The 20,063-nt window shown below is 63.5% G+C and overlaps 2 protein-coding genes across 25 annotated transcripts in view; one reads left to right on the forward strand and one right to left on the reverse strand.

The window, feature by feature from the left end:
- The window catches only part of TMC6 (transmembrane channel like 6), a 23,325-nt gene continuing 3,262 nt past the window's right edge, over positions 1-20,063 (reverse strand). Inside the window, exons 1-22 of one of the 10 annotated variants that reach the window (XM_074343782.1) lie at positions 14,129-14,316; positions 13,813-13,930; positions 11,714-11,855; positions 11,424-11,566; positions 11,170-11,265; positions 10,717-10,878; positions 9,326-9,431; positions 9,076-9,172; positions 8,578-8,835; positions 8,091-8,281; positions 7,189-7,333; positions 6,485-6,640; positions 5,897-6,048; positions 5,717-5,798; positions 5,420-5,517; positions 4,659-4,754; positions 4,378-4,453; positions 3,428-3,561; positions 3,097-3,273; positions 2,930-3,008; positions 961-1,028; positions 1-241 (exon numbers count right to left, since the gene is read on the reverse strand). In XM_074343782.1, coding sequence (XP_074199883.1) covers positions 175-241; positions 961-1,028; positions 2,930-3,008; positions 3,097-3,273; positions 3,428-3,561; positions 4,378-4,453; positions 4,659-4,754; positions 5,420-5,517; positions 5,717-5,798; positions 5,897-6,048; positions 6,485-6,640; positions 7,189-7,333; positions 8,091-8,281; positions 8,578-8,835; positions 9,076-9,172; positions 9,326-9,431; positions 10,717-10,878; positions 11,170-11,265; positions 11,424-11,566; positions 11,714-11,772 — 2,442 coding nt within the window. In that variant the 5' untranslated portion in view covers positions 11,773-11,855; positions 13,813-13,930; positions 14,129-14,316 and the 3' untranslated portion in view covers positions 1-174. Of the gene's footprint in view, positions 242-280; positions 363-960; positions 1,029-1,353; positions 1,639-2,929; positions 3,009-3,096; positions 3,274-3,427; positions 3,562-4,377; positions 4,454-4,658; positions 4,755-5,419; positions 5,518-5,716; positions 5,799-5,896; positions 6,049-6,484; positions 6,641-7,188; positions 7,334-8,090; positions 8,282-8,577; positions 8,836-9,075; positions 9,173-9,325; positions 9,432-10,716; positions 10,879-11,169; positions 11,266-11,423; positions 11,567-11,713; positions 11,856-12,751; positions 12,902-13,494; positions 13,737-13,771; positions 13,980-14,128; positions 14,317-15,698; positions 15,818-20,063 lie in introns of those variants that run through there. The other 9 variants (XR_012499668.1, XM_074343787.1, XM_074343783.1 and 6 more) reach the window with 9 other exon arrangements.
- TMC8 (transmembrane channel like 8) overlaps positions 14,486-20,063 on the forward strand; it is a 22,433-nt gene continuing 16,855 nt past the window's right edge. For 5 of the 15 annotated variants that reach the window (XR_012499669.1, XR_012499671.1, XR_012499670.1 and 2 more), the window contains exons 1-9: positions 15,701-15,924; positions 16,540-16,803; positions 17,001-17,149; positions 17,488-17,637; positions 17,933-18,018; positions 18,493-18,629; positions 18,912-19,059; positions 19,393-19,563; positions 19,864-20,003. Coding sequence is in view for 11 of the 15 variants with exons in the window: in XM_074343798.1 (XP_074199899.1) it covers positions 16,643-16,803; positions 17,001-17,149; positions 17,488-17,637; positions 17,933-18,018; positions 18,493-18,629; positions 18,912-19,059; positions 19,393-19,563; positions 19,864-20,003 (1,142 nt within the window). In the remaining 4 variants the exon portion in view is untranslated. Of the gene's footprint in view, positions 14,607-15,698; positions 15,925-16,041; positions 16,187-16,539; positions 16,804-17,000; positions 17,150-17,460; positions 18,019-18,492; positions 18,630-18,911; positions 19,060-19,392; positions 19,564-19,863; positions 20,004-20,063 lie in introns of those variants that run through there. The other 10 variants (XM_074343801.1, XM_074343800.1, XM_074343792.1 and 7 more) reach the window with 9 other exon arrangements.

Genomic DNA, 20,063 nt, shown 5'->3' on the forward strand with positions numbered 1-20,063 from the left:
TTCTGCAAACCATGTTTAATCAGAATAAACAGAGTCCCGGGTGGGGCAGGGTCCGCTGGGTGCTCCCGCTAAGGTGGGCTGCAGTGCCCCCACCCTCCGGCTGGTCGGCATCTGTGCCCGCAGGGCTGTGTGAGCGCAGGTGAGCAGGTGCGGGGCTGCTGGCCCAGCGCTGTCCTACCAGGTGTCCCCGTCGTCTGTGAACAGGGCTGGGGGCATCGCAGCCGCCTCAGTTCTACCAACCCTGCCGGAAAGGGAAGTCAGCGAGGGGCCAGGGCCTCGGGCAGCCCTTCCTTCCTCAGGAGCTGCGTCCAGGCCTCCCAGGGTAAAGGCTCGGGAGAGACGTGCCAGGGTCTGGCAGAGGCCTTTGTTGGAGGGGAAGGGTCTTGTCAGGTGCGCAAGGTGGGTTCCTGCTGCCCGGGGCATGTCTCTGGGGAGGGGAGCCCCCGGGAGCCTTGGCCTGCAGACCTCAGCCGCCCGCCTGGCCGCGTCAGGGGTCAAGGAGGGCTGTGTGCATTCAGGAGGGTGTCTGAATTCATCTCCCTTTCTCTGGGCTTAACCACAGGGAACAGGTGGGAAGCGCAGACCTGGAGCAGCCCAGCCCCACTGCAGCATTTTCTTAGGGTGCATTCACCCCATTGGGAAAACAGGGGCAGAGCCTGAGGAGAAGGCCAGCGAGGCTGACCCCCAGACTCATCAAGATGGGGGAGCAAAGAGGACACAGAGAGAGCCGCAGAGAGGGGCAGGGAAGGACACGAGAGACCTGGCTCCACCCCGCCCCCTGCACAACAGTTCTTCGTGTCCTCTTCTTCCTTTCTCACCAAACGTTACCTCTCCCTCCTTCCCCAAACGCCCCACACACGGTGGGGAGAGCGGGCAGGGACTTCCCTCCCCACCCCCCAGCTCCACGGTGTCTCCATGTCCCAGGGGTAGAGGGGCCCCGACCCCTCCAACGCCCCTCACCTGCTCCTCTCCTTTCTCTCGTAGACAGACTGAAGCTTGTTGATTAAGAAGATTTTGTCTTCCCCCTCCTAGAAATGCCAGAACACAAAGGCTGAGAAAACAGAAGTTGTCTTTTCTGTCCAGGACTGCCCTGTTCCAGACCGCACTTGGGGTAGCTCACAGAGTATTTGACATCACAAGCACAAAAAGTTTAAAGAAGGGGAATGAGCCACCAAATGAGGAGAAAGTAAAACCAAGAGCCAGGCAGTGAGCAGATGTAATGTACATCTAAGCTTCCTAGTGGCCACAGTGAAAAGGGAAATGTGATCGGCCACACAGTGAAGGCAGCAAAGCCAGCCTGACTCAGTTTTAAACTGGCCCTGCCACTTACTGAGTCTGCCTTGAGCACATTACCTTCTCTCTGACCTCAGAGTCACCCTCTAAAAGAGGACAAACGTCTGTCACAGGGCTGTGTTCGTTTTCTGCTGCTGTTCCAGCCAATTACAAAGCTTAGGGACCAAAACAACATGAATTCATCATCCGTCAGTTCTGGAGGTCAGAAGTCCAAAACGGGTCTCACTGGGCTAGAATCAAGGTGTCAGTAGGGCTGATTCCTTCCAGAGGCTCTAGGAAGAATCTTCCCTTGCCTTTTCCTGCTTCTGAATTTGCCACACCCCTTGGCGCACAGCCTCCTTCCATCTGCAAGACCAGCGATGGCCAGTCAAGTCTTCCTCTGACACTGGCTCCCCACTTCCATTTTTAAGGAACTTACAATTACACAGGGACTTCCTTAAGCGACCTCCCCATGTCTCCTCCCCATGGAGGTATAAGGGACAGGGCTGTGTGCCTGAGTAAGCCGCCCTGCCTGAGAAAGACGGCCTGCCCAAGCCTGGGAAAAGATGCTTCGGGCGGTGGCTGAGCTCAGACCTGCAGCCCCAGAGACAGAACTAGGGCAGGGCTCGGCCTCGGGAGGACACTGCCTGCAGCGAGGGCCACAAGGGAATGAATGGTCCTTCAGCCCCCAGAGAAGTGGGAGGTGGAGCTGGTCCCCTCCCAACACTGCTGTCCACCTGACCCCTCCCCCCCCAGCCCCCTCTGGCATCCGCAGGCCCCAGAGCCCTGTGCAGTGGAACAAGAGCCAGTTAGCAAGATTCCACTTCCCGCAGCTGGGACAGGCGGCCACCTCGGCCGAAATGCCCAGCCTGGGCCCTGTCCCGTGTTTGTGAAAGGCGAGATGATGGGTTAAGTTGTACTGCGTTAATTATAACCCCAGAAAAAGTGGGAGCTTTCCCCAAGGGATCCTCCCGCTGGGAAAGACCTGGCCTGGAGCCCCTGCATCAGTTAGCCAGTGGTGAGGGTCCCACGTGAGCTGCACCCCAGCCCTGTCCTGCCTCAGCTGACACCCCACAGCTGACCCCCTAGTCCTTTCTAATGCAGAGTGTCTGGCAGCCACCAGCCCTGGTGTGACAGCCTGGGGACAGAGGCACCAGCTGGCCCCAAGTGGGCTCAGGCGTTAAGTATACAGGTCAGAAACTGCGAAGGACGTGAAAAAAAAAAGAAAAAACAGCGGTGGGGGCAGTGATGTCAGAGCGCCGGGGACGAGGTCAGCGCCCACTGCGTGTTAACAGGAGGCCCGCTGCTGCTGGACGGGACTGGGTGAGAGGCCATTCCTACCTGGGGAAACGCCAGCCCAAGGGGCAGTGACTTGTTTTCAAGGTGACGGTGGTGGGGGGAGGATCGCCCCGTAACTGAGCAGGGAGGGGGCACAGCCCTCAGGGCCAGGCGGGGCTGCCTCTCAGCGGGCGTAGGGGCGGTGCTGGGGCGCTGGGGCAGGCCAGCTGCATCTCCTTTCAGTACAAACTACACATTGCCATCGATGTGATTGTTTGGCAAACAGCCCCCTTCCACACCCGGGGTCCGGGGGAGGCGAGGAGGGGCCTGACTGTGAGCGGCCGGTGGCCCCCCAGGGGGAGGCAGGAGGGGCACTCACGTTGCTGATCTGCTCTTTGAGGAGGCAGATGACCTTCCGCTGGCCCTTCACCACCTGGATGTTGAGGTAGATCACGGCCCTGCGGGAGATGGGCGGTCGGCCTGCGCCCCGCGCAGGAGCCCACGGCTGGGAGAGGCTAGGACCCCGGCCTGCAGCCCCACACTCACAGCAGCAGGGCCGACACCAAGTAGATGGGAAAGGTATTTTCCAGCAGGTACCGGTGGATCCAGGGCAGCCAGGAGACCCTGGGGCCCGCCCTCTCCAGGTGGCGCACCCACACCTTGCCCGCCTCATACATGGTGTCCAGGGTCCGGAAGGGGCCGCAGATGCTCGAGGGCTTCACCCTGGGGAAGAGGGCAGGTGGCTCGACCCGTTGGCCCCAGCGGAGGCCCCACGTCACCCAAACCGTGGCCACCATCCACAGTCCCTGCAGGCAGCCCTTCCCTAGACCCGGGGGCGACCCCATCCCCACGCCCCCGAGGCCAGGAGCCCACTCACTGCCAGACAGCGTAGCAGAGGAAGATGGCAGCGCCCAGGAAGGACGGGAAGCAGAGCAGCGAGATGAAGACGGTGCTCATGTGGGAAGCCTTCCAGGGCCTGCGGGGCGCCTGGCAGTTGGCCATCAGGCTGGTCTGGAGACAAAGGATGTGCTCAGCCACCGTCCTGCCGCCGCCCGCCACTGGGCCTGGTGGCAGCCCCCAGAAGGAAGAGGGGCGAGGCCGCAGTGGGTGGGCTGTGCTTCCTGGCAGAGCCCGAGCCAAGGCCCCAGGACAGGACCCGGGTCCCCTCCCCGCCGGGACCCGGACTGCCAGGCAGAGAGGGGGACACTCGGAATCGGAGCACGCAGGCCACCTCCTGATCTAGGGAGGGGAGACCCAGGCACACGGGGGGCTTCTCATCCAGGGTCACTGGTACTCAGAAGGGCTTGACACTAGGAGTGCTTGTGATGTCAACGGAAGGTCTCTGCAGGGCCACACCCCAAGCCCAACGCTCTACCATCATCGTCTCGGCAGTGCCCCCAGTGCCCCAGAGCACTGTCCACGATGTACAGGTGCGAAAACAAAGGACCCAGGAGGAGAAAAACCTGGTTCTGAGACAGCGAGCCCACCTCCCCCGACCTGAGGACAGACGACCAGGGGCGCCTCACAGCCCCCCACCCTAAGCCCAGCCCACGCACACAGGCGCCCAGCCCTGACCACGGCCCCTGCAGGGATGCTGCCTGCCTGCAGAAGGCAGGGAGGCAGTGATGCGGGGAGGGGGCTCAGCTGGCCCTGGGGGCCATGGGACTGTCCCTAGAGGGTGGCCCTAGGCTGCCAGCCCTGCACCAGTCAGGTCAGGGGAGGGTTCCAGAGTCCCAGGGCTGCACGTCTGTCAGCCCAGAGGCTACCCTGGCTGCACGTGCTCCCTGGGCCCCGTCGCCCTCCTCAGGGCCCAGGTGGCACCTTTACCTTCTTGACGTAGAAGAGGAGCAGCAGTTTGATGATCTGCATGGCGGGGAGGAGTGGGGAGAAGAGGACACCGAGCCTGAGGGGGAGGAGGCGAGGGGGCTGCAGTCCAGAGGCGGGGGTCGTGACCCCGTGCTGCGCCCTGGTCTAGGACAGCCTGGCTCAGGCACAGGACCCCGGGAGCTGAGGGGTGGGAGGGCTGGGCCTTGCTGTGTCCCAGAGGGGGAGGGGGAAGCTCCGCGACCCCAGGGCCGGGCAGCGGGACGCACGTGGGAGACACTCACCAGGTCAGGGTCTGCCCGTAAATCAGCTCCAGGACGTTCCCAGCAATGTCGAACTCAGGCTTCCCCCTCCTCTTCAGTGTCCGCTCGGAGATGAGCCTGGGGCAGAGGAGCCCCCGGGGTCCGCAGGAGGGCAGGCACCCCGGCCCGGGGCCCCACCCGCCACGCTGACCATCCCGCCCGTCCCCGCCCCCCGGCACCCAACAAGGTCGAGGGGAGACGGCAGCCGGGGTCCCACCCCAAGGGGTCCGCACTGCCGCGGGCTTCGTCCCTGTCCTTTTTCGAAGCCCGTACAGATGCTCCCGGGTGTAAACATGCACGTCGGCATCCGACGTTTTACTTCTAAAAATCTTGTGAAGTTAATACATTCTCAAAGAAAACACAAAGAGAAGGAAATACAAAACACCCGCCACACGAGCGCCGCAGCGAGGCCCTCAGAAAATGTCCCTCCACTTCTATCCTTCCTTCCGACCCCTTTTTCCATCATACGAGACTCACATTGTATCATATGCGTCACTTTGAAACCTGTTTTCCTTTCCGATCTAAAAATAGGTTCCATCCTGTGTCCTAAGTGTTTTTCTCGGTTCAGTGATGTCTTACAGAGGAGCTGTCACGGGTGGAGATTTAAGGCCTGCTATTCAGGGACTCGAGAACCACCCAGGTGACCCTCGTCACCACGCTGGTGAGGATGCTGGGAGCCCTTCGGAGCTGGGAAGCCCAGATGTCCAGGAGGTGAGAGCTGGGACCCGCCCCTGGGGCCTCACCTCCACACCAGCTCCCCGAAAAGTGTGTCCAGCAATGTGAAGAGGAAGTCCATCACCATGAGCCGGTACAGCTCCTGGCCCACAAAGTTCTCCCAGCACTGAAACGGACGCAGTCTCAGCCCCAGGGCCCCGGAACCCCCCACCCAGCTCACCCAGCCCATCGAGGGGCCTCCAGTACACTTATAGCCCAGGTAAGGTCCGGTGAGGGCCACCCCCTCCGCCCCACCCTGGGACCAGGGCAGACCGTCCTGAGGGGCCCAGGGAGCCTCACCCCTACCAGCAGCGGCCGGCCCTCACCTGGTCCCGCAGGGTGCCCACCCTGCGGCCCAGCCAGTGGTAACAAAGGATCCCCAGGGTGACCATCTTGAGGATGAGGTTCCTACAGAAAAGAGCCGGTGTGGAGGCTGAGGGAGGGTGCCTGGGAGACAGAGGGTGCGCCCCAGAAAGCCCTCACCTCCCCCTGCCCTGGCCACTCACCTGCAGATGGCCACGTACACCTCCAGCACCGGGGAGTCATGGCGCTCCAGGGCAGCCAGGCCGCGGTACAGGTAGGGGGCCCCCAGGTTGAGGAGGCAGACCACCAGGGGCAGGGCCAGCAGCGCCCCCTCCCGCTCAGTGGACCCTGGGCTCTGTCAGAGCAGGGGAGGGGCAGCATCACCACAGGCGCCCAAGGGACAGGGCCGTGTCCACTGACGGGGGGAGCCGCAGGGCGGGGTCCCAGGGCGGAAGTGGGGGGTGGAGATCACAGGCACACCTCCTTCCACCCCAGGCCTCGCTGTTCAAACCGCACAGGAAGGGGGTGGGGGGAGGAGGGGAGGGCGGGACACAGGTGTCAGAGAAGAAAAGAGAAGATAAAAAACAAAAGGACAGAGAAACAAGAGTGTGAAACAGGCAGAGAAGAACCAAAACAAGGCCCGAGAAGAACCAAAACAAGGCCCGTGAGAGAGGCGGCCTCCAGGGAGGGCTCGAGGCTCCTGGCCGCCTTCCAGGTCCCCGTCTAATAGCTAAAGCGGGAGTCTGACCCCCAGGCTGGAGCCCCCTGGGGGCTGCCCACTCCCCCTGCACCTTGATCATGAGTTCCGAGAAGCTGTAGACGGCCACGGTGCAGCCCAGCGTGGTCCCCAGACACAGCAGCCACACGAGCCCCAGCACGGCCACACGCCGCAGCCGCCAGCACATGCTCCGAGGGCCCCGGCGCAGCTGCCACACGGCCAGCAGCTCCTGCGGGCAGCAGCCGGCCTGTCACCCACCCCCGGCACAGGCGCGAGGAGCCCCGGGGACCGCGGAGTGGACACACACGTAGGGTCACCACCCGCCCACCCCCAGCGCCCGGGCCGGTCCCCCGCCCTGCTCCAGGGCCGGCCCGGCCTCTCCCGCCCGGCCTCCCCAGGTGTCCTGCCTGCAGGCAGCTGTCCCCTCGCTGACCGGAAGCCCTGAGGCGCTCCCCAAGGCCAGTGAGGGCCCATCAGCCAGGTCAAAGCTGTGAGCTTCCCTGATGCAAACCCTGCACATAAAACCTCAGAAAGTCAGAGAACGTTCCACAAGGCCCAGCTCGGCTGCCTGCTAGGCCTGAGGCCTCAGACAAACAACGGAACCTTGTTCCTCCTTGTCCTCCCTTGTGGCCTCCTCCCATGGGGGCCAGAGGACACAGGGACTCCCGGGAGAGGGCCCAAGAGCAGCCCTAACCGTCGCCCACTGGAGCAGATGTGGACTGGTGTCCCCAGGACCGGGGTGGCGGTGGTGGCCTCAGGCCCCCCCTGGCAGCTCACCTTCAGCTGGGTTCGGATGTTGTCGTGCTGGAGACGGGAGGCCCACTTCTGAGTCACTTTGTAGTCCCAGGAGCAGAAGACAGAGATGGCGTGGACCCCCGAGGTGCTGCCCACCCGGTAGCTCTCCCCGAAAGAGCGGGACATGCTGGGAGAAGCAGAGCCGAGCAGGGATTGAGTGGGGGCGGAAGGTGCAGACAAAACACCTCGGATGCTCCTTGCAGCCAAAACCCAGCACCCACTCGGAGGAGCCCGCCCAGTGCTGGATGGGCCTCCCGTCACCCGCCCCCTGCCCCACCTCCAGCCCAGAGGTCTCGGCCTCCTGGTGGGGCCCACCGGCCACTCCAGATCCGCCCTGTCCAATACTGTGCCCACCAGCCACAAGTGGCTAGAAGAGGGCTCAGGCGCCAGTCCCCACCAACATGACCAGCTGCCTCCCACCCAGTCGTGGCTGCGGAAGATGCTGGCTCACCTCAGGGCCTTTGCACTGCCTCTCCCGATAACCCAAACACCTTCCTCTGGCCTTTCTCTGCCCACCCTTATTTAATCTCTCTCCCTGGGACAAGTGTCACCAGCCCTGAGAAGCTAGTCCGACTCCCTCTCCTGTGCTCCGTAACGACCAGGCAACACAACACCAGGACATCCCCAGCCTCTTCGATGGCCTGTCTCCTCCCACAGACGGCAAGCTTCCCGAGGGCAGGCACCACGCTCATTTACCTTCCTGCCCTGCGCCAAGCACAGCAAACGTTTGTGGAGTGGATGGTGCATGGGTGAAACTGGGGGTGGGTGGGAAGGAGGAAGGAAGGGTCCGTGGATGGTGGATGGACGGACAGACGGACCAATAGACAGACACGGGGTGGATCAGTGGTGCTCAGAGCCAGGGTCATGTGGTGGAAGGTTATTACCTGTAAACCAAGGTGATGCAGGTGATAAAAAAAGCAACCCCCACGGTGAAGAGGTAGGCCAGGGGCATGTTGTAGGGCAGGCCGCCTGCCTCTGGGGGGCACTGGCCGCCATCCGGCGGGGAGGCACACGGCTGGCTCAGAGTGGCGTTACTGTAGTAGCCGTAGTACAGGACGGTGTGGGCGAAGCGGCCCTGCAGAGAGGCGGCCCGGCCGAGTCAGGGGCTGTCCCTCTCCCTGCGCCTGACCCTCCTCAGGCCTGAGGTGCAGAGAGAGGAGGGCACCCAGAGGGCAGGGCGAGGGGAAGGGCAGAGGGGGCAGGGCAGCGCAGGGCCAGCGATAAGCGCACGGAGGTGGACAAAGGCCTGCAGCCACCCTGGGGCTTCCCAGGCCCCACAGAAAGCACGGGGGGCGGGCTGCAGGCCCCTGGGGTCAGAGCAGGGGGCAGCCGTGGTGAGAGGGGGGCCCGCCTGCTCCCACCAAGCCTCACCCCACCCGTGAGGAGCTCCAGGCCCGTGAAGGCGGGCACGGAGGCCGGGGGCGCTGGCGGGAAGGCGGCCTGCACGCCCACGATGAAGGCCAGCAGTGGCAGCAGCAGGAGGGCGTTGAAGGCCAGCAGGGTCTTGAGGAAGAGGAAGTAGGAGAGGACGCTGGAGCCGAACTGGCCGCCGATCCGCTTCAGGGCATAGCGCCAAGGCTTCAGGGCCTGCAGCCCCGAGAGCAGCACCAGCCCCAGGTTGTGCAAGGCCTATGGGGACAGCGGCGGGACAGTCCTCAGGTGAGACTCTGAGAGGGGCACTGGGAGCAGGGTCAGCCCCTAGCCAAGACCCCAGGGGTCAGGCCTGGAGTGCAGGGGCGGGAGAGGTGGGTTGTTCACAGCCCAGAGCCAGGCCGAAGGCTAGAGGACCCTGCAAACAGGACCAGGATGGGGAGGAAGAAGGGTGGCCCCTCCCCCAGCATCCCCCCCAGCTGCCCAGGAGGTGCCTACCAGGACACAGCTGTCCTGGAGCTGACTGCAGCAGGAGGGGAGCCCACGGCCGCCCTGCCTGGCCCTCCGCTTGCCCCTCGGGGTCCGGCTCTCCTCTCTGGGGGCAGAGGCAGTGTCAGGGTCTGGACCAGGGAGGGATCCCCCTCCCTCCCAGGGACCACCCACCGCAGGCTCGGGGCCCTTCTTGCCAACCACCCGACCCAGCTGAGGAAGTGGGTCTGGGGGCCTCAAGAGGCCGAGGGGCACTGACCGCAGGCAGCGTTTCTCAGCCAGGCTCAGGGGCATCCCCCGGAGCACATGGTCCCGCTGGGCCACTGTCAGGCCCTGAAGCTCCTTCACCAGGAGGACCCGCTTCTCTGCAGGGGAAGGTGGGAGTTCTGTGGGTTCCCCACAGCATCTGTCCCTCCCTACACCGCTGTGGCTACTGACGTCCACCCGACGGAAACACAGCCTCAGCCCCCTCCCACCCCCTAGCAGGCCTGGATGGCGCCTCTCTGCTCGCACCATCAAAGCCAGGTCACTCACTGCCACCTGGCCCACACCCCACTGGCTGTCTCCCTCCCACTTCCAATGCCTGTCTCCCTCCCACCTCCACTGCCTGGAGCCCAGGGCACGATCAAGTTCCTAGTGTCCTCCGCGGCCCAGCCCAGCACCCCCTCCTCCTGGACCCAAACTCCCCACAGGCATTTTGCTCTGACCTCCAGTACACCTAAGCCCCCCTACCCAACCTACTCAAAAGCAATGGGGTCCCAACACCCCACCACTTCCCACTATAGCAGCCCTGATGGGGTGAGTAGGGGAGGAGGGGCCTGGAGATCTGCCCCTGTCCTCCCCCCTTTCATCTTCACAACTGCCCTGGAAAGCGGTGCTATTTTAACTACCCTGAAACGCTCTGTCACCCACCAACTGGGGGCCTTGGGTAAACAGGGGGAGGAAACAGAGGCAGGGCCCCAGGGAAGTACTCAAGCCCCTGGCACTGATGCCTGAGATCTCTTGGTTGAAGCTCAGCCTGTGACCTGGGCCCTGCTCCCTCCTACAACCACTCTCCCTTGTTCCCCAGCCCCTCCACGCTGGCCTTCCAGATGCTCAGACAAACCAGCACGCTTCCACCTCAGGGCCTTTGCACATGCCTCATCTGCTCTAATGTCACTTCCTCCAGGAAGCCTCCCTGGATCCCTCTAGGCTAGATGGGTTCCATAATGTTTTCCCGAAGCGCACTTTTCCTCAGCTGTCTTTATCTAAGCTTTAGCCATTCCATTATTCACTTATTTGGTTCCCGTCTGTTTTAGCGAGCAGACAATAAGCTGCATGAGAGCTGGAACAGGCCTGCTTACCAACAACACATCCTAAAGCCTAGACCAACACCCGCAACACTACAAGTGCTCAGCAGACGTGGGGCGCATGAACTAAGGTTCTGAGTGCCTGCCTGCATGAGCCAAACACTGCAGCCCGAAGGCCCCCTCTTCTCTGCCTCGGTGGCCAGGAGGATACCAAGATACTCCCACACCCCCTGCCAAGGGACCTCATGGCTGGGGGCCTTCAGGCAGCCCATTGGAGAAGGGGCCCTGGGTCTGCTGCCAGCGCCCCACCCCCACCAGCCTGACCCCCCTCCCCACCGAGGCTGCGGCCCTGCTCACTCACCCTCCTCCTCCAGGACCAGGGGGTCCAGCTCCAGGTCGTACAGGCGGAGGCTGGGCCGGGCGGAGCGGCCCACGTCCCTGAGCTGGGGCCGGCGGGCAGCCCGGCGGCGCAGCCGCACCGTGCGGTTGTAGAGCTGGGAGAGGATGGCGCCGCGGCTCCGGCCTGGGGAGGCAGCTGGTCAGGGGGTGCGCCCCTCCCGTGGAGGCAGGGGCCACCTTCCGCCCCTTCCCAGGACCCAGGAAAGTCCTTTGACAAGAGACCTCCACCACCACTGGGTTTCCAGGAGCCTATTTTTATCCCCATGACGACTCTGAGTCATTTTTAGAACCCGGCGAGACTGCCTGGGGCCATGCTGGGCCTGCAGGCAGCAGCCAGGGTGGGTGGGAGCCGAATGGGCCCCCAGCCTGAAACCCCCGCCCCACCCAGGGTCCGAAGGCAGAGGGTCCCACTCACCAATGGTGCGGCTGGGCATGCTGGCCAGGATGCGGAGCGTGGCCATGCTATGGACGGGGACACCCTCGGGCCCCAGGAGAGCCTGGTGGTCATCGCCTGCCAAGCAAGATAGACTTGTCCAGAGATCTACAGACGCTGCTGACTGGCGACCTCCCCCCCTCCCCCACAGGCTGCAGGGAGGGGCTTCCCGGGAGGCTGAGAGGCTCAGTGTCCTGCCCACACCATCCCAGCACCCCACCTGGGCCCGGGCTCACCTAAAGCCCCCAGGGCTCCAGGCCCCGGCTCCCTTTGCTGCAGCTCCAGCCCCTCCTCGGCCGCCCACCGGCTCTGCTCCTGGATGAGCTGGTAGAAGGAGTCATGCACCTCGCTCTCATCGTAGGGGCTGGGCTCCTGGCTGCTGGGATAAGGATGGGGGCTGGAGCTCAGGCTGTGACCAACCCAGCCCTCGTCCCAGTAGCCCACCCTCTCCAAAGGGCTGTGGTCCAGACTGCCTCCCCCCAGGGGTGATGCATCCCAGTCCCCAGTCCCACCCCAGAGCACTTACCCCTCTGGGTCATCTGGGGTCTCAGGGACACTGAGGACAAAGACCGGCGGCTGGGCCATATCTGCGGCTCATGCCCAGCCGGCCTACAGACCTAGGGCAGTTCAGAGCCTGAGCATGGCCTCCAGGGCTTCCTGCTACACATCTGATGAGACAGGAAGCGTGACACCAAAGTTAGCCCTCAATGCCTGGCACCTCGCCCAGCGACCCGCGACCCGCTCCCTGGGGACCGTGGGAGGCACTACTCCCTAGGCTGCCTGTGCCCCCGCCCTGCCCCCACCCACCAAACACGTGGTCAAGTGAGTGGCCCCAGATAAACCTCAGGCCAGAATGGACTGGGGGGGAGCCTGTTCCACCACTGGGGGAGGAGGAGGGAGGGGGTGAGGAAAGGAGGGGGTTCTGGGCAGTTCCCCACTGTCAGTCCCTGAAAGATGGGGAGCAGGTGGGGTGCCTGTGGATATGGTCCCTCCGTTCCTCGGGTTCTGCCCCAGGGATGCCACCCTTTTAGTGAGAAAGGTCAGGGCAGCTGACACCTTCCCTGCGCCCACCCCGTGACCCCCCAGCACTTCCTCCCAGAGGAAATCCCACAGGCAGCCGGCGGCCTGGGCCCCCACCCCTCTCGCCACACCAGCCCCAGACAGAGCAGCAGACAGGATGGCCTCCTGGGCTGTGCCCCACCCTGCACCCCCCCCACAGCGGTCACTCTATGCAACGCTAGGCCACACTGGGCGACTGCATTAAGGTCAACAGCCCTCCTGAGAGACTCCCCCACATTCCTTCACCCCAGGACGGCCAGGGCAGCTAGCTGGGGGCAGGGGGGCTGGGCATCAAACAAGCAGCCTTTGTCCAGGCCCTGCCATCACCAGGACAACTGAGCCAGGGCGGCCTTGTCCGGGCTCTTCACCCGTAGGAGCAGGGCGGGAGCAACAGACTCCCAACCACCAGCTGACTGCGCAGGGCCCAGTCCCAGCACGACTGGGCCCAGCCCCAGCCCGCCCAGTCACACACACACACCCCCCCCCCGCCCTGCCCCTCACCCACAGGAACTCAGCACTCAGAAAAGTTGGTTTAGCTCAAGGTGCTTCTGCGGGCAAGGCCGGGGTGCCTGGACAGAGCAGATCCCAGTAGGGCTGGGCCCACTTAGCGGTGCCCAGTCTCTGAGCCCAGGCCCCAAACAATCGGAGCCCCTCCTCTTCCCTCCCACAGGAGCACAGTGTGGAGAAACCAGCCGAGAGAGGGGTCAGAGGTGACTCCGCCAGAAAGGGGAAGTGGCTGGAGGTGGAGCCGAGGGTGTGCCCCTCAGTCCAGTCCCTACAGCTGGAATTCCTTTCTAGAAAGACAGGCCCCCCCCAAGTGCAGACCGCAGCCCTCTCCCACACGCTCCTTCTCTAGGAGGGAGGGGCCGGGAGATGGGAGGCGCTCAGAGGGCGCCTAGGGGATGAGGGTTCACCTGGGCGCCGGCATCTGGGCACAGCTGAGGACTTCTGCCCGGCTGGTACCCAGAGCCCTGGCACCCAGCACCCAGCACCCTGCCCCAGGCCCCTACAGACGGTGCAGCAGTTTCCGGGGTGCACCATTCCTGAGCCCTGCAAGCTGGGGAGGGGCAGGGTGGAGCCCGTTTCCGGAAACCCTACCCCAACCAGAAGCGAGTCCTCTGGGAACAGCTACGGCTCAGGAAGAGCCACAGCCCAGCCTCGGAACCCAGGGCCGCAGTAACTCGGAGAAGCCTTGGACCCCTCACCTGCCAGTCTCCCACTCCCCCATTTTCAGCCAGTGGTACCTACCTGTGGAATTAGGCCTCCACTCCCCTGCCCATCCCAGTCCCGACACACACCACGGCCCTCTCCCCTGATGCCGCCAGCCAGCTAGGGTGGGCTGGGATCAGCAGGTCCCCCTGCCCTGCTCAAACCCTAGGAGATCCCGGAGAATCCAGCCAAAGGAATTCGAAGGGGGTGAACTGGTGGGCACAGGGGAACTAGATGGGACTGGGAGGACACAGGCGCGCCTCCAAGCCCCGGAACTGTGCCCTGCCCAACTGGCACTGGCATCCTGGCCGCTCACCTGGGAGGCGCCAGGGAGGAGGGGCCCTGTGAGACGCTCACCTGTCCCCAGAGCAGGTCGCCGGGAACTGTCTGCGCTCCACCAGCTCGGGGAGAGGTCTCAAGGTCAGAGAGAGGGAGTGACCAAGGGCCCAGGGGACAACATGTGGCCATCGCAGGCCTAGAGGGGGCCAGAGGGAGCTGCACCGCCCAGCCTGGACCACGTGGTGGCCGGCCCCAGGCAGGTCACATGACCCGGATCCGTCCGCGGGCGCGACCGGCTCCTCCCCGTCCTCCTCCTCCTCCCCCTCCCCATTCCCCAGGGAGCCCTCTGGCGACTGTGCCCTCTCCCCTGCCAACTTCTGACCCTTCGTCTCACCCGACCCCGACGTTTGAGCAGGGTGAAGGTGTCCGGATGTGTTCCCATCTCCGGTTGAAGCCAATTTCTGTGGGACTCAGTTTCCCCAAGTTTCAAATGGGTACAGTACTTCCAGACCCGCCCACTTCCCCAGGGCGATGATCAAAATAACAGCACGCTGCAAAGCCACACTGATGCAGCGGGCCTTGCAACACCAGATTGGGTAACCCCTTCCTCCAGGACAACCTCCGGTGACAAACCCCCGGAGCCGGCTGGTGGAACCGGTCTTGGGGGAGGGGGCAGAATCTCCGCCCTTCGGACCTGGTGGGAGTGGCCTCTGCTGTTTATCGCTCTGGCGTTCTGGCACACTTCCTGTGCTAAGTGGAGAGGAGGGGAGACACGTTGGGGCTGTTCCCACTGCCGTTTGCTCAGTTGTTTCCCACAAGCCCAGAACAGGGTTACCATCGACCCTATTTCACAGACGAGGAAACAGACTGAGGTCAGTCAGCCTCCAGAGTGTCGTGCCCTAGGGCCTGAGTCCTGTCCACCTAGGAGCTCTGCCGAGAAACCTGACTTTGAGAAGGCCAGAGGAGAGGCTCCTTTGAGTTTGAGAAAATAGGTGGAACTTGGACAGTGAAGGGGCCATCACTGGTAGGGAGAAGCCTTAAGAGGTGGGCAGGGTGAAGGTGAGGTGGAAGGCGGAAAGGAAGGAGAAGGTCCGCCTGCGGAGGACAGGTGGGCCAAGCCGGGATGTCCAAATGACGAGTCGTCACTCGGGTCAGATCTTGGCACAAGGCGCCTCAGCCTGGGGAACCAGACCTGTCTGGCCTTTGCCTCTACTCCTCAAACCCCCACTACTCCTCCCTCCCCTGCACACCCATGCTCCAGCCATGCTGTACTTGCATGACCCCAGGCCCATCCTGAAGGTCACCTCCTCTAGGGAGCCTTCTGGGATTCAACCCTGTTAGGGCATTTGCCATTTCCTATTGACAAGTGCATTGGCCAGTCTGTCCTCCCTCCCCTGCCCACTCTCTGTGCCCACTCTGTGCCCAGCACCACCCAGCTTGGGGTCTGGCATAGAGGACGGGTCTGGAAAACCAGGAAGGGGACCAAGCCGGGAGACAGAAAAACCCGTGGAGCTCGGCTAGAGAGGATGGGGCCCTCAAGGAGGCGGGTAGGGGTAAGGGCAGGACCGCGGGGCTGCCCAGAGGTCGCGGGAGTGAGAAAAGGCCAACTCGCCTGGGCGGGGCCCGAGCGGAGCCGAAGCCTGAGCGCTTCCTATTCGCCAGGCGCGAGGCCCGGCCTCGGATTACGCGCCGGTAACAGAGGCGGGAAGTTGAGAAAGAACGCCTAGGGCTTCTGGAAACCCAGCCGCCGGCGGTGATGGCGCCCGCCGCTTAAATCACCACGGCGCCCGCCGAGCCGAGCGGAGCCGAGCCGGAGCTACGGGCGGATAAGGGCCGAGGCCTGCGCCCCCCCGGCCCCACGCGGCGCCGCCGGCCCGGATTCCCGCGGGGCGGGGAAGGGCCCGGCCCCCGCCCAGCGCGCGCCCGGCTGCCCTCCGGGAGCGCAGGCCCGCCGCGCTTCTCACCTGCCCGCCGGGGCCCCGCGCCCCCGCAGGAAGTGCTGGCCTCAGCAGAGAGCAGAGGAACTGCGGGGGGTGGGGGAGAGACAAGTGGAGGGGGAGGCGGCCGAGGGGGGAGCTGGGGTTCCTGTCATGTGACCCCTCCCCTCGGCTCTCTCTCGCAGCCCCGCCGGGAGTGGCGGGAGCCGGTCCGAGGAGGGTCTCCTCCGGGAACTTGGTCCCTGGTCCCCAGGTGAGCTGGGAACAGAGTGGGGGTAGCGGCCGGAGCGTGAGCGGGCGGAAAGGAGAATTGAGGCTGAGGAGCCGCTGGGGGCTATGTGGTGGGGAGGGGGTAGAGCCCCTACTCTGGGATAGGAGGGTCCCTTCCCCCTCCCACGACTGGGGCTGTAGCCACGCCTCCTCACTGGGTTCCTTGAGAGGACTGGGCAGACCCAGCCCTGTCAGCTGGACCACCAGTTAGAAGACAGAGGGGGTCCGGTGCGTTCAGATCCGAGGTACTGTAGGATGCTGAATCCTAGGAACTGTTGAGGTTTGGGGGGGGGGGGGGCCTTCCTAATGGGAAAATCAGCAGGTGGAATTGTCTCTTACCAAAGGGTAACCAGGAAGGCCTGAGGCCATCAGTAGCTGGTTGGAAGTGGGGCAAGGCAGGCCTTGAGCCCCACCGGGCTTAACTGTGGCCACACCTGGCCTTAGCTTTGTTTGTGATGTCCCATCATCTTTCCCAGCCCTTTGGATCTTTCTGCCCATTTCACAGATAGGGAAACTGAGACCATGTGTTGCTTCGCAGTGTGACTGGAGACTGAGCCAGCTCTCCTACAACAGGATTCTTTCTCTGCATTTTTGGCAGTGCCAGGGCCAGGACCTTGAGGCTCATCCAGTAGCCACTCCCCCTCCCTCCCAGAAGGGGGACCGTGCAGCCTGGGTGCCCCCACCTCAGCCCCACTGCAGAGATGCTGCGGCAGTGGTCGGTGCAGGGGGAGCAGGCCCCCGGGGAGCCAGAACCTGAGCATGCGGGTGAGGAGCTGTGGGAGCAGGAGATGAAGCGACTGCACTCCTCCCAGGAGCCCGTGCGGGTGTTGCCCTACGCCATGGTGGACAAGCGCTTCATCCGGTGGGTAGCGGAGCACCAGCACTTTGCGGAGGCGGGGCAGTGGGGTGAGGGGAGGATGCACCTGTTGGACTAGGTGGGGCAGCGGGTGGAAATCACCAGCAGTGGGCAGACTCCCCAGCAGCCCAGGTCGCAGCTCTGCCTGGCTGGGTGGACACACTGGGTGACTCAGGGACGCCCCCATCACCACCCCATCCCAGGCAGCTGCGGGAGCCCGAGGGGGTGAAGACCTCATGCTGGCAGCAGTGGCGCCGCAGGCAGGAGACTGCAGGACGGCGCCTAGGGGAGGCAGCACAGCGGCTGGCCCGGGGCTGTGGGCTCTGGGAGGGGGCTCTCTATGAGATTGGGGGTAAGACTCGAACCCCAATCCCCACTTCCCGCCTCGCCCTCTGGAGTCTCAATGTCCAGTTTAGAATCCCCAGGAGGGGCTCATACCCCTTGCCATTGCACCCTTCTGCCCTCCCTCATCAACCGACTCCCCCATCCTCACCAACTCCCCTCCAACCCCAGAACCACCGGTCAAGCCTTGACGGATGGTGGCGCCCCTGGTGGCTGTTAGAAGTACTGCTAGGCAAGCTTCCAGAATGTGGCCTTTAAACCGAGATCTCCTGCTGGGTTGGGTTGCTCAGCCCTCACACCCGGCACCCCTTGGATTATCAGCAGGCCCACCTGCTGTCCTCCCCACAGGCCTCTTCGGCACCGGAATTCAGTCCTACTTCACCTTCCTTCGCTTCCTGCTGCTGCTGAACCTGCTGACCCTGCTTCTGACCACAAGCCTCGTCCTGCTGCCTCTGGTCTGGCTCCACCCCCCTGACCCAGGACCTGCCCTGAACTTCAGTGAGTGCCTGGCCCATGCAGGAATAGTACCCCGAGCCCACCCGAACCCTGGGGGACTGGTCCAGGGCTCACAGTGTTGGGACAGCCCCAATCCGTGGTTTCCCAACCCTGGGCATTGCCCTGCTTGGGTCCAGCCCGGGCTCGCTCCCTGACCACACCTTCTGCAGGGCAGGCCTCCTGACACACCCTCAGGGTCCTGCTCAGGCCTCCCCGAGGTTTGGGGCTATGAAGGGGGAGAGGCAGAACCTCAGCTATGCCTTGGGGGTCCCCTTCGTATTGGCCTCCTCTCCCTCAGCAGCCCTCCAGTGTCCTGGTGACCTCCAGTCCCAGACTGGTGTTCCCAAGTTCCACAATCAACTCTGGAATATTTTAACTGGCAGGGTGAGTAGCTCTGTCCTGACCATGGACCAGGGGGCCTGGGGGACTGGGGAACTGGCCTTGGGGTCAGACCCCAGTCTCCAAGGACATTTGGGCTTCATGATGGAGTCAGAGAGAGACTGAGGCTTCTGTGCACAGCCCAAGCCCATGGGCATGTGTCCCCAGCCCTCAGAGCTCAGCTGGGGTTGGGAAAAGAAGGGCAGGAGGGGAAAAGTATCCAGGCTTCTGGAATAAACACCACCCTACTCCCATTCCTGGAAGCCACTGTCATTACTCTGTGGGCTCTGGTAGCCTAGTCCTGGCTGTTCCTCTGAGCTGTGTGTCCTTATGCAAGTTGCCTAACCCCTCTGAGCCTCTGTAAAATGAGGATCTTCTGACTCCCTGCCTGATGAGGTCATTGCGAGGGTTAATGAGTTAATACACAGAAAGCACAGCTTTGCATGGACTCCTGCTCAGTGGTCGCTGTGATGTCCCCAGGCCTTCAACAACACCTATCTCTTCTATGGCGCGTACCGAGCGCGGCCTGAGAGCAGCTTGGCGTACAGCGTCCGCCTGGCCTACCTCCTGAGCCCACTGGCCTGCCTGCTCCTCTGCTTCTGTGGGGTTCTGCAGCGGTGAGAGCAGAGCCCTTGCCACCACTGCTTTTCAGGGAGTCTCCGCCAGTCACCACCCCTCCCCTGGCATGGAACCCCCAAGTTGGCAGGAAGGCCCTGGCCTCCCCGTTCAGTGAGGCTCGTGGGCGGTTCCAAGGCCCAAACTCTGCATCCCCAGCTGCAGACCACCCCTCTATCCCCACCCCTGACCCAGGCCAGGGCCAAGTCTGCACCTGGGGCTGCCAGGGGCTTCCCACCCCACAGCTGAGCGCAGGCTGAGCCCTGGCCCCCTGCCCCCTCCAGGATGGTGAAGGGGCTGCCACAGAAGCTGTTCCTTGGTCAGGACTACAGGTCGCCTCTCAGTGCCAAGGTCTTCTCCTCCTGGGACTTCTGTATCCAGGGGCAGGACGCAGCCACCATCAAGAAACACGAGATCAGCAACGAGTTCAAGGTGTGTGCGGACGTGCGTGAGTGTGAGGCGTGCTGTGAGTGTGACTGGGTGTGAGAGCACGTGGGGCTGCGTGTGAGCATGCAGCCTGAGCATGTGTGAGTGAGTGTGTGTGCACCCGGGGTTTTCCAGCTGGAGGCGGGGGCTGTGCGAGTTTGCATAGCACTGGGGGTGCTCTCGATAAAGCCAGCCCACCTGCCCCCGGCCCAGGGTCACCCCAACCTGGCCTAGAACCTGACAGCCCCATGCACACCTACCTGGGGCTGTCTGCCGGCACCCTCCCCTTCCCCTTCCCCCTGGGCAGCCCCAACCCCCTCTGCCCTGCCCCCATGCCAGGTGGAGCTGGAGGAGGGGCGGCACTTCCTGCTGGTGCGGCAGCAGACCCGGGCCCAGAGGGCCTACCGCCTGCTCACCTACGTGCGGGTCAATGTCCTCATCGGGCTTCTGGTGGCTGGAGCCATCAGCGCCATCTTCTGGGCCACCAAGTACTCGCAGGACAACAAGGAGGTATCAACTGACAAGCCTTTATTTCTGGCAAGAACTGTGGGCCCAGATGGGATGGTCCTACTTTGCAGAAGAGGAAACTGAGGCTCAGAGGGGTCAAAGGAATTTGCCCAAGGTCAGGACCAGGTCAGACTGGCTCTAACTGCTGATATCCCCACCACTGCTCTGCTGCCACTGGGACTAGTCCGTGGGCTTCCAGAGGTCAGGCCTGCCCCAGTTACACTTGAGGGAGTCGGAGGGGATGGGGGTGCTGCCGGGAACCCTAAGGCCTATGGTCATCCCCTTACCTGCCTTTCCCCGCAGGAGTCCCTGTTTCTGCTGCTTCAGTACCTGCCCCCTGGGGTCATCGCCCTGGTCAACTTTCTGGGTCCCTTGCTGTTTGTTTTCCTGGTCCAGCTAGAGAACTACCCTCCCAACATGGAGGTCAACCTCACCCTCATCTGGTGAGCACCACCTTCGGGGTGACAGGTGGGAGAGCTTGTGGAGAGCAGAGAAGGGCTGTA

The sequence above is a fragment of the Camelus bactrianus genome, chromosome 16, assembly GCF_048773025.1.
Source record: "Camelus bactrianus isolate YW-2024 breed Bactrian camel chromosome 16, ASM4877302v1, whole genome shotgun sequence".
Classification (NCBI taxonomy): domain Eukaryota; kingdom Metazoa; phylum Chordata; class Mammalia; order Artiodactyla; family Camelidae; genus Camelus; species Camelus bactrianus.